The 14,559-nt window shown below is 42.0% G+C and overlaps 1 protein-coding gene across 2 annotated transcripts in view; it reads right to left on the minus strand.

Moving 5' to 3' along the window:
* The window catches only part of AMN1 (antagonist of mitotic exit network 1 homolog), a 60,783-nt gene that overhangs the window by 45,802 nt on the left and 422 nt on the right, over window positions 1-14,559 (minus strand). For both annotated transcript variants that reach the window (XM_006168058.3, XM_006168057.3), the window contains exon 2: window positions 289-421. In XM_006168058.3, coding sequence (XP_006168120.1) covers window positions 289-405 — 117 coding nt within the window. In that variant the 5' untranslated portion in view covers window positions 406-421. The remainder of the gene's footprint in view (window positions 1-288; window positions 422-14,559) is intronic.

Genomic DNA, 14,559 nt, shown 5'->3' on the forward strand with positions numbered 1-14,559 from the left:
CGCACCCCCCACGGGTGGATGGCCATGCTGCAATCCCTTCTCCTCCATTCTCCTCTCCAGATTTTGGGCACACATGCACATGCGCCCAGCATGTTTCAAGTCGCCAGGTCCAGGACTCAGATCACAGTCATTCATGTAGGAGTCCAGCGATGTACCCACCATGCTATTGCTGGCCCTAATCCTACTATTTTCAGATGGTTACTAATCCTACCTATATCATTGCTCCAAAATTCTGAAGCCATATGTAAACAATAAAAGATGATATTTGCTTTACAGTTATACTCTTACCTCACTTATATTTGAATCTGTTATACGTCCCTGCGTGCTCATTATTTTAATCAGTCTATCTTTTATGTTGGGAGGCAAAGGCTTAATATCTGTGATGTATCTGGAAATATTCTTCATGAAGCACCAAAGGCATCTGAAATACAAATAAAACAGAGTACATGATGTTGTGCCTGTACTGACTCTAAACTTGCCGAATACAGTTTACTAGCACTAACGCCCTTTCAGAAGACAGTGTGTATATATTTTTTAAGAATTACTTTATTTAACTCTATTTATTTCTTGATTTTAATTTGACCAGAGAGGGACAGAGTGAGAGAAAGAAAAGAGAGAGAAAGTGAGAAGGCAAGCCACCAGGTCCGGGACGTGAACCTCAGTTGGCCACGTGGGAGTCCAACACCCTTAGCCACACACACCACCTGCTGGCCCTGAAAGTGTCCATTTTAAATTAGTATTTACGACTTCAGCTCCCTAAAATTCAGAAGCCTAGTTATGAACAAGATTCTCTTCCTCTGTATTTTTCTCAGCATATCTCATTTATCAAAATGCATTTTAAGGGACTGGCAGGTGGTGTGGTGGTTAAGGTGCTGGACTCCCACATGGCCAACCATGGTTTGAGTCCCAGACGTGGTAGCTTGCTTTCTCACTTTCACACTCTCTCTGCTCATATTAAAATAATAATAAATAAAATTAGAGAATTCTTTTAAAAATGCGTTTTCAAGGACCAAAAAGAGGTTGTTGTTTTTTTTTTCCTACATCAGTCTCTCCAATTCCTAAGGTACAGTTACCAACAAGAGTTCAGTCATATAACATAAAACTGAGGCCCACTCACTGAAAAGCTTTTTTCCTTCTAATTTTGCCATAGGGCCCACGCATTCACCAGAGAGAGTGAGAGAAAGAGGGAAAGTGAAAAAGGATTCCACATGGGGAATGGTCACACAGCGATCCCTCTTCTCTTTATCCCTCCCCTTGGGATTTTGGGCACACTTGCACACACACAACCCTGCAAACTTCTCAAGACATCAGGTCCAGGACTCACACTGCACATTCAGCCATGTGGGATCCAATGGCCTTAACCACCATGGCCCAGGCTGGCCCTCATCATTTTCTCAAAAATTATGTGGGTAATGAAATAACTAGAAAAAGAAGTATAATCACAAAAATTTTGTAAATAATACAAATCATAGATATACCAAACTCAGTACCAGGATTTTAGATGCATTTTAGAATTATCAGAGGAGGCAACAACCAAGACCATATGAGCAACATGTATCATCTGTGGACTGGAATTCCAACCACCTGAGAAATTAAAACTTCATACAAACAATAAATATATCATTTAATTTCTGTCTACATATACCCCTACATATATAAAATTTCACATTCATAAGTGAATGTGATAATAGATTTATGATTTTTTTTTCTGTGCAATTTTTCTTTTTCTTTTCCTGTCCTTCCCATTTCCATTTGTTTAGTTCCCTAAACTAATCTGTGTATATTTTATTTTCTCTGTGCTCATATACACAAAATACACGCACACTTAAAAGATTGGAGGTGTCAGGGACCAGCAGTTAGCCTAATGGCTATGTCGCTGGACTCCCATGTAGTCGACCACGGTTTGCATCCCAGACCCAGTGGTTTAAAATTCATGCCGGGCGTGTGTGCGTGCATGCCCAAGATCCCGAAAGGAGGAGAATGGACTGTGGCATAGCCATCCCCCCTGGGGGGTGATTTCTCGCTTTCTGTCTCTCTGTCTGTCTCTGTCTGTCTGGTGAGTGCATGGACCCTATAGCAAAAACCTCTCCAAAAAAAAAAAAAAATTGGAGGTGTCGCTGTTTCTTAGAATGGCATTACACTTGGCTCCACTTTTCTATATCTTTCATTCACTTATAACTTACGAAATCCCTTCAAGGCATCAAATATAGCTCAATTTTCCTTTAAGGGCATAATATTGGGTTGTCAGAAAAGTCATGACATACCTTTCTCCATTTTTCTATGCAAACATGTGTCATGACTTTTCCAATGACCTGCTATTTTACAGTATGGATGATTTATTTGGCCATTCCCTTCTGTTTCTAAGAAAACACTAACATATGTTATCATGCTGTTTTCCAGGAAGTCTGTAACACTTCATATTTCTATCAGCAGTGTGCTAGAGGCTCCCTTTTCCTCCACATCCTCTAGCAATAAATACTATTCCTAATTTTATTTTTCTATTTACTTTCATCTCCACCACTCCAGAAAGCTAATGTTTAATGTGTATCCTTTCATTGTTTGTTTTCTATAACATATTTGTTGTATACATGAATTCCTAATTTATGTATATGGCATTTGTCACATACTTAACACAGCATTATGTTTTTGAGATTCACTTACCTTTTTCTTAAAAAATTATTTACTGGGGACCAGCAGGTGGCGTTGTGGTTAAGGTGCTGGACACTCCCACCTGGCTGACCACGGTTCGAGTCCCAGACCTGGCGGCTTCCTTTCTCCCTTTCTCTCTCTCTCTGTGTGTGTCTCTCTCTGGTCAAATTAAAATAAATGAATGAATAAATAAAATTAAATAAATAATAATTTAAAAAATTATTTATTTAAGTTTATTTATTATTATTTTAAAATTTGCTCTAGGGTATGTGCACTCACAAGAGAGAGACAAAGTAAGAAAGCAAGCCTCCAGATCCAAGACTTGAACCACAACCGGCCATGTGAAAGTCCAACACTCCAACCACCATGTCACCTGCTGGACCTGAGAGTCACTTATTTTATAATGTTGGGAGGTCTGATGGGTAAAAGGTGTTACCTCATTATTACTTTAATTTGTATTTCTTTAATTATTAATAAACTTAATATCTTGGCAAATGTGCTGGCTCTCTAGGAATGCTTTCTGTAAATTGCCTTTTCATTTATTCTGTCCATTTTACTTTTATTTAACTTAAAAAAATTTTTTGAGAGATTTTTGCTATAGGGCACGTGCATGTGCCAGGGAGACAAAAGCAAGAAACCCCACCTGAGAGGAGATGGCCACATTGCAATCTCTTCTCCTCCATTCTCTTCTTGGGATCTTGGGCACGCACACACACGTGCCCAGTATGGTTTTAAGCTGCAGGGTCTGGGAATTGAATTGTGGTTGATTATGTGGGAGTCTAGTGATGTAACCATTATACCATCTGCTGGTCCCTTTAACTTAAAATTTAAGAGCTGTTTAATATATGAATGGCTTTGGATTGGGACCAGCAGTTAGCGTAATGGCTATGTCACTGGATTCCCATGTAGTCAACTGTGGTTCGAGTCCCAGACCTGGTGGCTTAAACTCACACTGGGCACGTGGGCGTGCATGCCCAAGATCCCGAAAGGAGAATGAAGGAAAAGGGACTGCGGCTGCAGCATGGCCATCCTCCCTGGGGAGTGATTCCTTGCTTTCTATCTCTCTGTCTCTTTCTATCTTTCTGGCGGGTACACACGCCCTATAGCAAAAATCTCTAAAAAAAAAAAAAAATATATATATATATATACCATACATATATGTATATACTCGAACTGACTGACTCGAACCGCAGTCAGCCATATATGTATGTACACACACACACACACACACACACACACATATATATATATTTTTTTAAATTTATAAGAGGGCATGTGCACTCAACAGAGGGAGACAAAAAAGGGGAGGAGAAAGCACTTCTCAGGGGGTGTGGTCATGTTCCAATCCCTTTTCCTTCATTTCTCTATCCTTATGGGGTTTGGGGCACACACACACACACACACAGGTACCTGGCATGCTTTTCAAGTTCCCAGGCCAGAGATTCAAATCACACAGTTGGCCATGTGGGATCTAGCTCTCTAACCATCAGGCCACACAGCTTCCCAAAGAATATATATCATTAATTTAAGAGATATAATGCTCACTCTCTTCCTGTGTATGTCAATATTTTTCTTTGTACATGTTTATGCATGTGCACATATTTTGTATATGATTATTGATAGAATAATTTAATTCTATATTATTTTATTTAATAAATATGTAAAATTCTTAGTTTATAATACTTGCATTTTTTTTTTTTTTGGAGAGGTTTTCTTATAGGGTGCTCGCCAGAGAGAGAGAGACAGAGAGACAGAAAGCAAGAAATCACCCCCCAGGGGGGATGGCCACACTGCAATCTCTTTTCCTCCATTCTCCTCTCAGGATCTTGGGCATGCACATGCACACACCTGGCGTGAGTTTAAGACACCGGGTCTGGGACTTGAACCGCAGTAGGCTACATGGGAGTCCAGCGACATAGCCATTATGCCAACTGCTGGTCCCTCTTTAAATTCTTATGTTGAAGTTCTAAATCATTATCTTATGTGACTGTATTTGGAGATGCAGCCTTTAAAAAGATGACTAAGTTAAAATAAGGCTGTTTAGGTGGACTCTAATCCTATCTAACTGGTGTCTTCCTAAGAAGAGACCAAGGAAGCAAGAGAACAGAGAAAGACCATGTGAAGACACAGCAACAAAGCAGCCATTCGCAAGTAATAGAGGGAGACCTCAGATGAAATTAAGTCTGCTAATACCTTGATCTTAAACTAGCCTCTGAAAATCAGAAAATAAGGGCTGTTGTTTAAGCCATCCAGTCTGTGGTATTTTGTTATGGGACCCTTGGTAAACTATTAGATTGCTGAGAAAGGTTTTTTTTCTGTTTTCCTATGCAAAAATGAGTCATGACTTTCCTGGTGATCTAATAGTATATCATCTTTAAAACAATCAAGTCTGGGGGCCAGCAGGTAGTGTAGTGGTCAAGGCACTGGACTCCCATGTGGCCAATTGCAGTTTAAGTCCCAGACCCAGTGGTTTGAAACTCACGGCAAGTGCGTGTACATGTGCATGTGCATGCATACTCGAAATCCCATGAGGAGAATGGAGAAGGGATTGTGGTGTGGCCATACCCCTAATAGATGATTTCTCACTTTTTATCTTTCCAGCAAGCATATGAGCCCTAAAGCAAAAATCTCTCAAACAAAACAAAACAAAACAAAACAAAAATCAAGTCTCCCAGGCCAGCCCCCTATAGTGCAGTGACTAAGAGCTGTGCTTTGGGAGCTGGTCCCAAGTGGTTGATAAGATTCAAACCCTGGTCCTTGGAGCTTGAAAAATATGCTGGGCTCGTGTGTGTACATGCCCAACATTCTGATGAGATGGCAAAATGAAGGAAAAGGATGTGAGAGACCACATTATTTGTTACACAGATAGTTTCTGAATGCCTTTTATTTCATTTTCTTGTTAATTAGAACCACCATATAATCTAAGTGGCAAGAGTGGGCATCCTTGATTTGTTCCTGATCTTAGTCTTTCATCTTTTTTTTTTTTTTTTTGAGAGATTTTTGCTATAGGGTGCATGTGCTCGCCAGAGACAGAAAGGGGAAAATCAGCCCCCAGGGGGGATGACCACACTGCAATCCTTTCTCCTCCATTCTCCTCTCAGGATTTTGGCCATATGTGCACACACACTCGAAGTAAGTTTCAAGCCACTGGGTCTAGGACTCAAACTTCAATCAGCCATGTGGGAGTCCAGTAACATAACCATTATACCTAATCTGCTGGTTCCAGTCTTTCATCCTTAAGAACAAAGTGGTGTGGGGGTTAAGGCACAGTGACAATGAGAGGGAAAGTGAGAAATCACCTCCTACCCCGGGGCAGATAGCCAAGCTGCAGTTCTTTTTTTCCATTTTCCTTCCAGGATCTTGGGCACTCACACACATATGCCTGGCGTGCACACGCCTCAAGGCAAAAACCTCTTAAAAAAAAAAAAAAGAATATTGGATTCTGTCAAATGCTTTTTATGCACTGACTGAAGTGATCATGTGTATTCTGTCCTTTATTATATTAACATGGTTTATTACATTGATTGATTTTACTGAAACAATCTTGCATTCATGGGATAAATCCTCCTTGGTATCGGAGTGACGCTGGTCTCATAAAATCAGTTGGGAAGTGTTTCCTCCTCTTCTATTTTTTTGAAGAGTTTGTGAAGAAGTGGTATTATTTTCTTTAAATGTCTGGTATAATCCACTAGTGAAACCATCTAGTTCTGGGCTTTTCTTTATGAGTAGCTTTCAGATTTTTTTCTTTCTTCTTTCTTTCAAGACAAGGTCCCACTATGTTGTGATCCTCTTGCCTCAGCCTTTCTGGCAGCCATGACTACAAGTGCATCCTGTGTACCTGGGCTTTAGGTCGGGCCAGGAATTGAACCCAGGCCTCTCATATGGCCTCAACCTGCCAAGCAGCAGCAGCATCCAGCAGGCACTACTGTGGTAAGCTCAGCTTTCTGATTATTAGTTAAATCTCTTCACTTATAGGTTTGTTCCTATTTTTAATTTCTTAAGTTTTAGTAATTTGTGTCTTAAGATTTTTTCTATTCTAAGTTACTGAGTTTATCAGCATATAGTAGTCCATAGTATTTCTTATATAGAAATGATGAATCCTTTCATTTGTAAGGTTAACAGTAATGTCTTTCCTCTTTCATTTCTGATTTATTAATTTCAGTGTTTTCATTTTCTGGTAAATTTTTTTTTTTTGTTTTGAAACAAGGTTTTGGTTTCATTGATTTTTTTTTTCTGTTCTCTATTTCATTTATTTCTGCTATAATAGTCATCCTTTTTTTTCTTCTTCTTGCTCTGAATTTAGTTTGTTCTTATTTTTCTACTTTCTTGAAGTGAAAGATTACGTTACATATTTTGAGATTTTTTTTTCTTTTTAGATTTGCTACAGGCTGAGTACATGCACTAGAGAAACAGACAGAGGAAGTGAGAAATCACTCCCCAGAGGAATGGCTATGCCACAATCCCCTGCACTCCATTCTTTTCTTGGGATTTTGGACATGTACACATACATGCCAAGTGTGATTTTTCAAGCCACCAGGTCTGGGGCTCAAACTGTGGTTACCCATGTGGGAATCTAGCACTCTAACCACCATGCCACCTGCTGGCCCAAGAGCTCTTATATTTTCTTTTTTTTGGGGGGGAGGTTTTTGCTAGAGTGCACGTGCACTCGCCAGACAGAAAGACAGAGAGACAGAAAGCAAGAAATCAGCCCCTAGGGGGGATGGCCACGCTGCAATCCCTTCTCCATTCTCCTCTTGGGATCTTGGGCATGCATGCACACGTGCCCGGCCTGAGTTTAAGCCGCTGGGTCCGGGACTCCAACCGTGGTCGACTACATGGGAGTTCAGCGACATAGCGAATACACTAACTGCTGGTCCTTATAATAGCTTCTTTGAAGTCTTTGCTAAATACAGAATCTGACAGCTTTTTCTATTGACTGTGACCAAGTCACAATGTTTGTTTATTTGCTTGAAATTTTTTGGTAGAAAACTAGATAATAATGTAGCAACTCTAGTTACTGATCTTTTCTGGGACATGTTTACTTGTTTAATAACATGGCTAGGTTATTTTAGTGAAGTTTATCTCCCACTATGTGAAACCTCTGATGTCACTCTGCAGGATGCACAGTCTTGGACATGCACACTCTGGGATGACAGTGGTTTTAGACCTTTGTCCCTTTTATTCATGACAGAGTGTATGTATGCATACATGACAGTTGAGGGAGATGGAAAGAAATGAGGCCCCTCCACAGGGATTAGTCACTCCATGATCTCTTTCTCCCACTCTCCAGTCGGCTAGGTCTTGGGTACCTGCATATGTACTTGACATGTTTTCAGACCAGGGACTCAAACTGTGATTTCCACGTGGGATCCAGTTTTTCTTGAGCAACACATTACTGCTGTGCCATGGAGCTGGCTGACAGTAGTTTTAGTAGAGCTCTCTTAGGCTCTTTCTCTAATTTGGTAAATTAATCTAACACACAAATGATTTCTGGGAAAATGCCCTGCTTCTAACATAGGTATTGCTTTTATGTCCATGGCTTTCTTCTCTCTGAAAAATTTCCATTATCCTTGTTTGCCTGGGTTCAGATGCCCCTGTGGTCTGTCATTTCCTGCCTTGTTTCAACAATAGGATAACGGTTGAGGTGCTATCCAATCAACACCCACCATCAGTTACACATGTGTTTCCTGGCCTCAACTGCGTGCCCCTACTAACCCTGCCTAGCAACAAGACTAATTTTGGCCACCCTAACCTCCTTTACCTGCCCCTGTAAAAGAGTTGTATGACTGACAAATGGGGCTGGAAATTATGCATGAGCATCTCTGCACCCATTTGCATGAATAAAGAAAGTTCTAATCTGAATGCTGTTCTGTTCCTAGCTTCTGGGTTTCTCACACATTCTATCTTTTCCCTTAAATTTAACCATGGTGGTGTCACCTATGATCTCTAAAGTTTTACCCCCAATCTTACTCGTATTCTCTGATTACTCTTTCAGATTAAAAGTTATATTCTATTGGACCGGCAGTTAGCATAATGGCTATGTCGCTGGACTCCCATGTAGTCGACTGTGGTTCGTGTCCCAGACCCGGTGGCTTAAAACTCAGGCCGGGCGTGTGTGCGTGCGTGCCCGAGATCCCGAGAGGAGAATGGAGGAGAAGTGATTGCAGCATGGTCATCCCCCCTGGGGGGGTGATTTCTCACTTTCTGTCTCTTGGTCTCTCTCTGGCGAGCGCACATGCCCTATAGCAAAAACCTCTCAAAAAAATATATATTCTAAAATATTTCTACTGTTTAATATTTCTACTGTATGTTCTGATTCATTTGCTCCATAAGACACTTCCATAATGGCCTGTTCGCCATTTTCCTGGTCAACAAAACTGGAGTAGTTTTTGATTCTGCTCTTTCCTTGGTTTCTCTACTCAAAACTATTCACCATATCCCAGATCCAAAAGATTGTCTAAGGCAGGGCAATTCAAGGGGCTATCAGTGAGGAGATAAGAAGTCTATGCAAGAATGTAAACCATGTACTATTTCCTTCAAGGCGAAAGTTCCACCAGCTCAACTAAACAATGTGCTTAGTTGTGCTTAGTGACACAGTCCATTACTATTCTGGCTCACGCTCCTTACTTTGTTACAAACCAGAAACAGCTTGCTGACCTACCCAGGTGTAGATCATCTGTTGTCCCAAAAGGGTTACAAAGTATGGATCCAGGGAGTTATAAAACATTGCTCTAGTAAGGCAATGAAGGTCATGTGGTCATTTTTTTGCCTTATCCCCAAATTTTGGGTAATTTTTGTTTTTTCCTTTATTATGCCAGAGGGAAGAGAATCCCCAGTAGTGCCTGGTCCTGCCACCTGTGCACATGGCAAGTAAGCAGCCAGGGCTAGGAATCGAGCCATGATTCACCAAGTGGGATCCAGCCTCCTCCAGCCTTGGATAATTTTCCTTAACCTGTGTTATTCTGTTTCCTCTTTTCTCAGTAAGTACTGTACTTTAAAGGTCCATCTACCTAGGCATGTGTAGCACCTACTCTACTTTTCTAACAGCTGTCTAACTCCATGGCATGTGTCCCACTCCAACTCATGGCCCCCAGAAATGTCTGCAGAGAGCACCTGCACATGGCGCCTACTCGGGGCTCTCCTTACCTCTTCCCAAGATTTTTCAACAAGTTCGCATGTGCCTAGTCCTAACTTCTCTCTAATTCAAATCTCTCTCTACTTCCAGTACAGTTCCAAAATCTTTTGTAACTACTAACTACTATAGAACTACACACTTACTTGATTCTGGTCCACACAGTTTTTACTTCTAATTTTCTGACTATGTTTCATCACTTCTCTAGTCATATTTGTACCCTCCATTCTGATTGGAAGACTTTCTGATCTGACATATTTCTTTCTTAGACTGATTTAACATTATTTATTTATTTAAATATGACCAGAGAGGAACAGAGTGAGAAAGAGAAAAGAGGGAGGGAGAGTGAGAAAGTAAGCCACCAGATCCAGGACTCAAACTGCACTCGGCCATGTGAGAGTCCGGCACTCTTACCCACCACACCACCTGCCAGACCCTGATCTTACATATTTCAACCTTTCCTGCCTGTCAAGCCATGTTCTACTCCCTCCTGGATGCATTTCCTCCCATTTGCAACCTTCAGGTGCTACCAATCTTCAATTATAACTCTTTTTCCAAAGCTTTTTTTCAGTCTTGTATACTCCTTTCCTTATCAGAAATTTCAAACTCTTTGTTAATCTATTTTTTCTGGTATTATTCCACTTCTATTGCAGTTATATATTTGGCTTGCATTAGTTCCGTAAGACTACACCTCCTCTATGCTGCTAGCCGTTACCCACATGATGTTTCACACACTACTTTTTTTTCCCAACTTTGCCACAGAGCATGTGCGCTTGCCAGAGAGATGGAGGAAGCAAGAAATCACCCTCCATGGGATGTAGTCATGCCACAACCCCTTTTCTTCCATTCTTCTTTCAGGAGTTTTGGGCACACCTGTACATAAGCCTGGAGTGTTTCTTAAGCTGCCAGTCTGAGACTCAAACAGCACAACTGGCCATGTGGGATCTAGCTGCCCCAACCAGCATGCCACCAGCTGGCTTGCCGCATGTATTCTTTAAATATGCATTTCACTGAATACAGAACAACTCGTAAAAATGAGAAACTGTGGGCACAGAGAAACAAATGACTTGATTCTGGCCACGGGAATTCAGAGGATCATTTATATGGATCTTTCCCTCAGGGAGGCTTTAAGACAGATGTAAGAACTAAATTAAGCCTTAAAAGAAAGATCGGGATTTAGGTAACATGTTCTTTGTATCACTGCTTGAAATAATATTAATAACTAACATAAATGAACATTTAATTATGTAGTTTTCTATGGGCTTTATATATACTGGCTTTTAATCTTCGCAATAGTTTAATATGCTAGGTAGCAATATTTTTGTCCTCTTTCTTCTTTTTTTTTGGGGGGGGAAGGTTTTTGCCTTAGGGTGTGAGACAGAGCCATGAGAAGGAAAGTGAGAAATCATCCTCCTGAGGGAATGGCCATGCTGCAATCCCTTCTCCTCCTTAGATCTTGGACATGCACACACACACACACACACACACACACACACACACAGTGTGAGTTTCAAGCCAGGCCCTGGACTTGAACCGCAGTTAGCCATGTGGGAGTTCAGCAACATAACCACTATGCCATCTGCTGGCCCCTATTATTGTCCTCCACCTACAGATGAGAAAACCAAAACCCATTTGCTCAAGAGTGCGTAACTAGTAAATGTTAGATGTATGAACAGAACCTAAATAATCTCTTTTCCCGGCTTGCACTCTCAGTCATTACTCTAAACTGCCTTCATTGACTGAAATAAAATCCAACTTGGATTGGATATAAAATTTACACCAAGAACTAAAGCAAGATCTTTTTCTCTGGACTATGCAAGTCTGAGTCCACACAAGAACCAATAAATTTCTCTTTTATGAAAAGTGTCTGTGGGAACCAGCAGTTAGCGTAATGGCTATGTCGCTGGACTCCCACGTAGTCGACCGCGGTTCGCATCCTGGACCCGGTGGCTTAAAACTCACGCCGGGCGCGTGTGCGTGCGTGCCCAAGATCCCGAGAGGAGAATGGAGAAGGGATTGCGGCGTGACCATCCCCCCTGGGGGGTGATTTCTCGCTTTCTGTCTCTATGTCTCTGTCTGTCTGGCGAGCGCACACGCCCTATAGCAAAAATCTCTCAAAAAATAAAAATTAAAATTAAAAAATAAATAAATAAATAAATAAAAGTGTCTGTGGACTGAGTGTCAGGAGTTTATGCAACACAATGGAAATGCTGCCTTCAGTGGATTAAGAAGAGTGTTCTTCTTAGATTTAAGCTATTCTGTTGGTTTTTGTTATGCCTTCAGTAGATTAAGGAGGTTATTCTCCTTGGCTTTAAGCATTTCATTCTGTTCTTGCTACAGGGCACACAACGCTCACTGGAGAAAGACAAGATACAGAACGAAGGGAAGTGAGAAATCGTCCTTTATGGAAGATGGCCGCTCAGTAATCCCTTCTGTCCGGATTTTGAGCACACACACACTTGTGCCTGGTATGTTCCATCAAGCCACCGGGTCTGGGACTTGAACCACGCGGCGGCGCGTGTTCACGCTCGAGGCCATGTGGAATCTAGCCTCCTTAACCACCACACCACTTGGCTGGCCTTGCTTGCTTGCTTGCTTGCTTGCTTCCTTCCTTCCTTCCTAGACTCAAACAGCACAACTGGCCATGTGGGATCTAGCTGCCCCAACCAGCATGCCACCAGCTGGCTTGCCGCATGTATTCTTTAAATATGCATTTCACTGAATACAGAACAACTCGTAAAAATGAGAAACTGTGGGCACAGAGAAACAAATGACTTGATTCTGGCCACGGGAATTCAGAGGATCATTTATATGGATCTTTCCCTCAAGGAGGCTTTAAGACAGATGTAAGAACTAAATTAAGCCTTAAAAGAAAGATCGGGATTTAGGTAACATGTTCTTTGTATCACTGCTTGAAATAATATTAATAACTAACATAAATGAACATTTAATTATGTAGTTTTCTATGGGCTTTATATATACTGGCTTTTAATCTTCGCAATAGTTTAATATGCTAGGTAGCAATATTTTTGTCCTCTTTCTTCTTTTTTTTTGGGGGGGGAAGGTTTTTGCCTTAGGGTGTGAGACAGAGCCATGAGAAGGAAAGTGAGAAATCATCCTCCTGAGGGAATGGCCATGCTGCAATCCCTTCTCCTCCTTAGATCTTGGACATGCACACACACACACACACACACACACACACACACAGTGTGAGTTTCAAGCCAGGCCCTGGACTTGAACCGCAGTTAGCCATGTGGGAGTTCAGCAACATAACCACTATGCCATCTGCTGGCCCCTATTATTGTCCTCCACCTACAGATGAGAAAACCAAAACCCATTTGCTCAAGAGTGCGTAACTAGTAAATGTTAGATGTATGAACAGAACCTAAATAATCTCTTTTCCCGGCTTGCACTCTCAGTCATTACTCTAAACTGCCTTCATTGACTGAAATAAAATCCAACTTGGATTGGATATAAAATTTACACCAAGAACTAAAGCAAGATCTTTTTCTCTGGACTATGCAAGTCTGAGTCCACACAAGAACCAATAAATTTCTCTTTTATGAAAAGTGTCTGTGGGAACCAGCAGTTAGCGTAATGGCTATGTCGCTGGACTCCCACGTAGTCGACCGCGGTTCGCATCCTGGACCCGGTGGCTTAAAACTCACGCCGGGCGCGTGTGCGTGCGTGCCCAAGATCCCGAGAGGAGAATGGAGAAGGGATTGCGGCGTGACCATCCCCCCTGGGGGGTGATTTCTCGCTTTCTGTCTCTATGTCTCTGTCTGTCTGGCGAGCGCACACGCCCTATAGCAAAAATCTCTCAAAAAATAAAAATTAAAATTAAAAAATAAATAAATAAATAAATAAAAGTGTCTGTGGACTGAGTGTCAGGAGTTTATGCAACACAATGTAAATGTCAAATCCCATCGTTTTAGACTGCCTTCAGTGGATTAAGAAGAGTGTTCTTCTTAGATTTAAGCTATTCTGTTGGTTTTTGTTATGCCTTCAGTAGATTAAGGAGGTTATTCTCCTTGGCTTTAAGCATTTCATTCTGTTCTTGCTACAGGGCACACAACGCTCACTGGAGAAAGACAAGATACAGAACGAAGGGAAGTGAGAAATCGTCCTTTATGGAAGATGGCCGCTCAGTAATCCCTTCTGTCCGGATTTTGAGCACACACACACTTGTGCCGGGTATGTTCCATCAAGCCACCGGGTCTGGGACTTGAACCACGCGGCGGCGCGTGTTCACGCTCGAGGCCATGTGGAATCTAGCCTCCTTAACCACCACACCACTTGGCTGGCCTTGCTTGCTTGCTTGCTTGCTTGCTTGCTTCCTTCCTTCCTTCCTTCCTTCCTTCCCTCCCTCCCTCCCTCTCTCCCTCTCTCCCTCCCTCCCTCTCTCCCTCTCTCCCTCCTTCTCTCTCTCTTTCTCTCTTTCTTTAACGTGGCAGTATTCATGGACTGAAAGCTCCTGGACAGAAGAGGTTACCATCGCAACTGCAACGTCCAGCGGAATGTCTGGTGTGCAATGATAATCATACTAACTAAAGTGGTGCTGATGATCTGCTAGGCTTTCACGTGCTAAATTTGCGCCTCTGGGACTGGCAGCTACTCTGCTAATGTTACGGATAACTCGAGCACACGGAGAGGCGGCAGAGGCAGGAGCGGAACCAGGAGTCCCAGCCCAGATCCGGTGTTCCCAGGCTCGCTCCAGACGCGGCTCGGGTCGGTGCTGATCCAGTGGCAGTGACTGGCGGGATCTGCTGCGCTCCTGG

Source organism: Tupaia chinensis, unplaced genomic scaffold (genome assembly GCF_000334495.1).
Source record: "Tupaia chinensis unplaced genomic scaffold, TupChi_1.0 Scaffold145519_1, whole genome shotgun sequence".
NCBI lineage: Eukaryota > Metazoa > Chordata > Mammalia > Scandentia > Tupaiidae > Tupaia > Tupaia belangeri.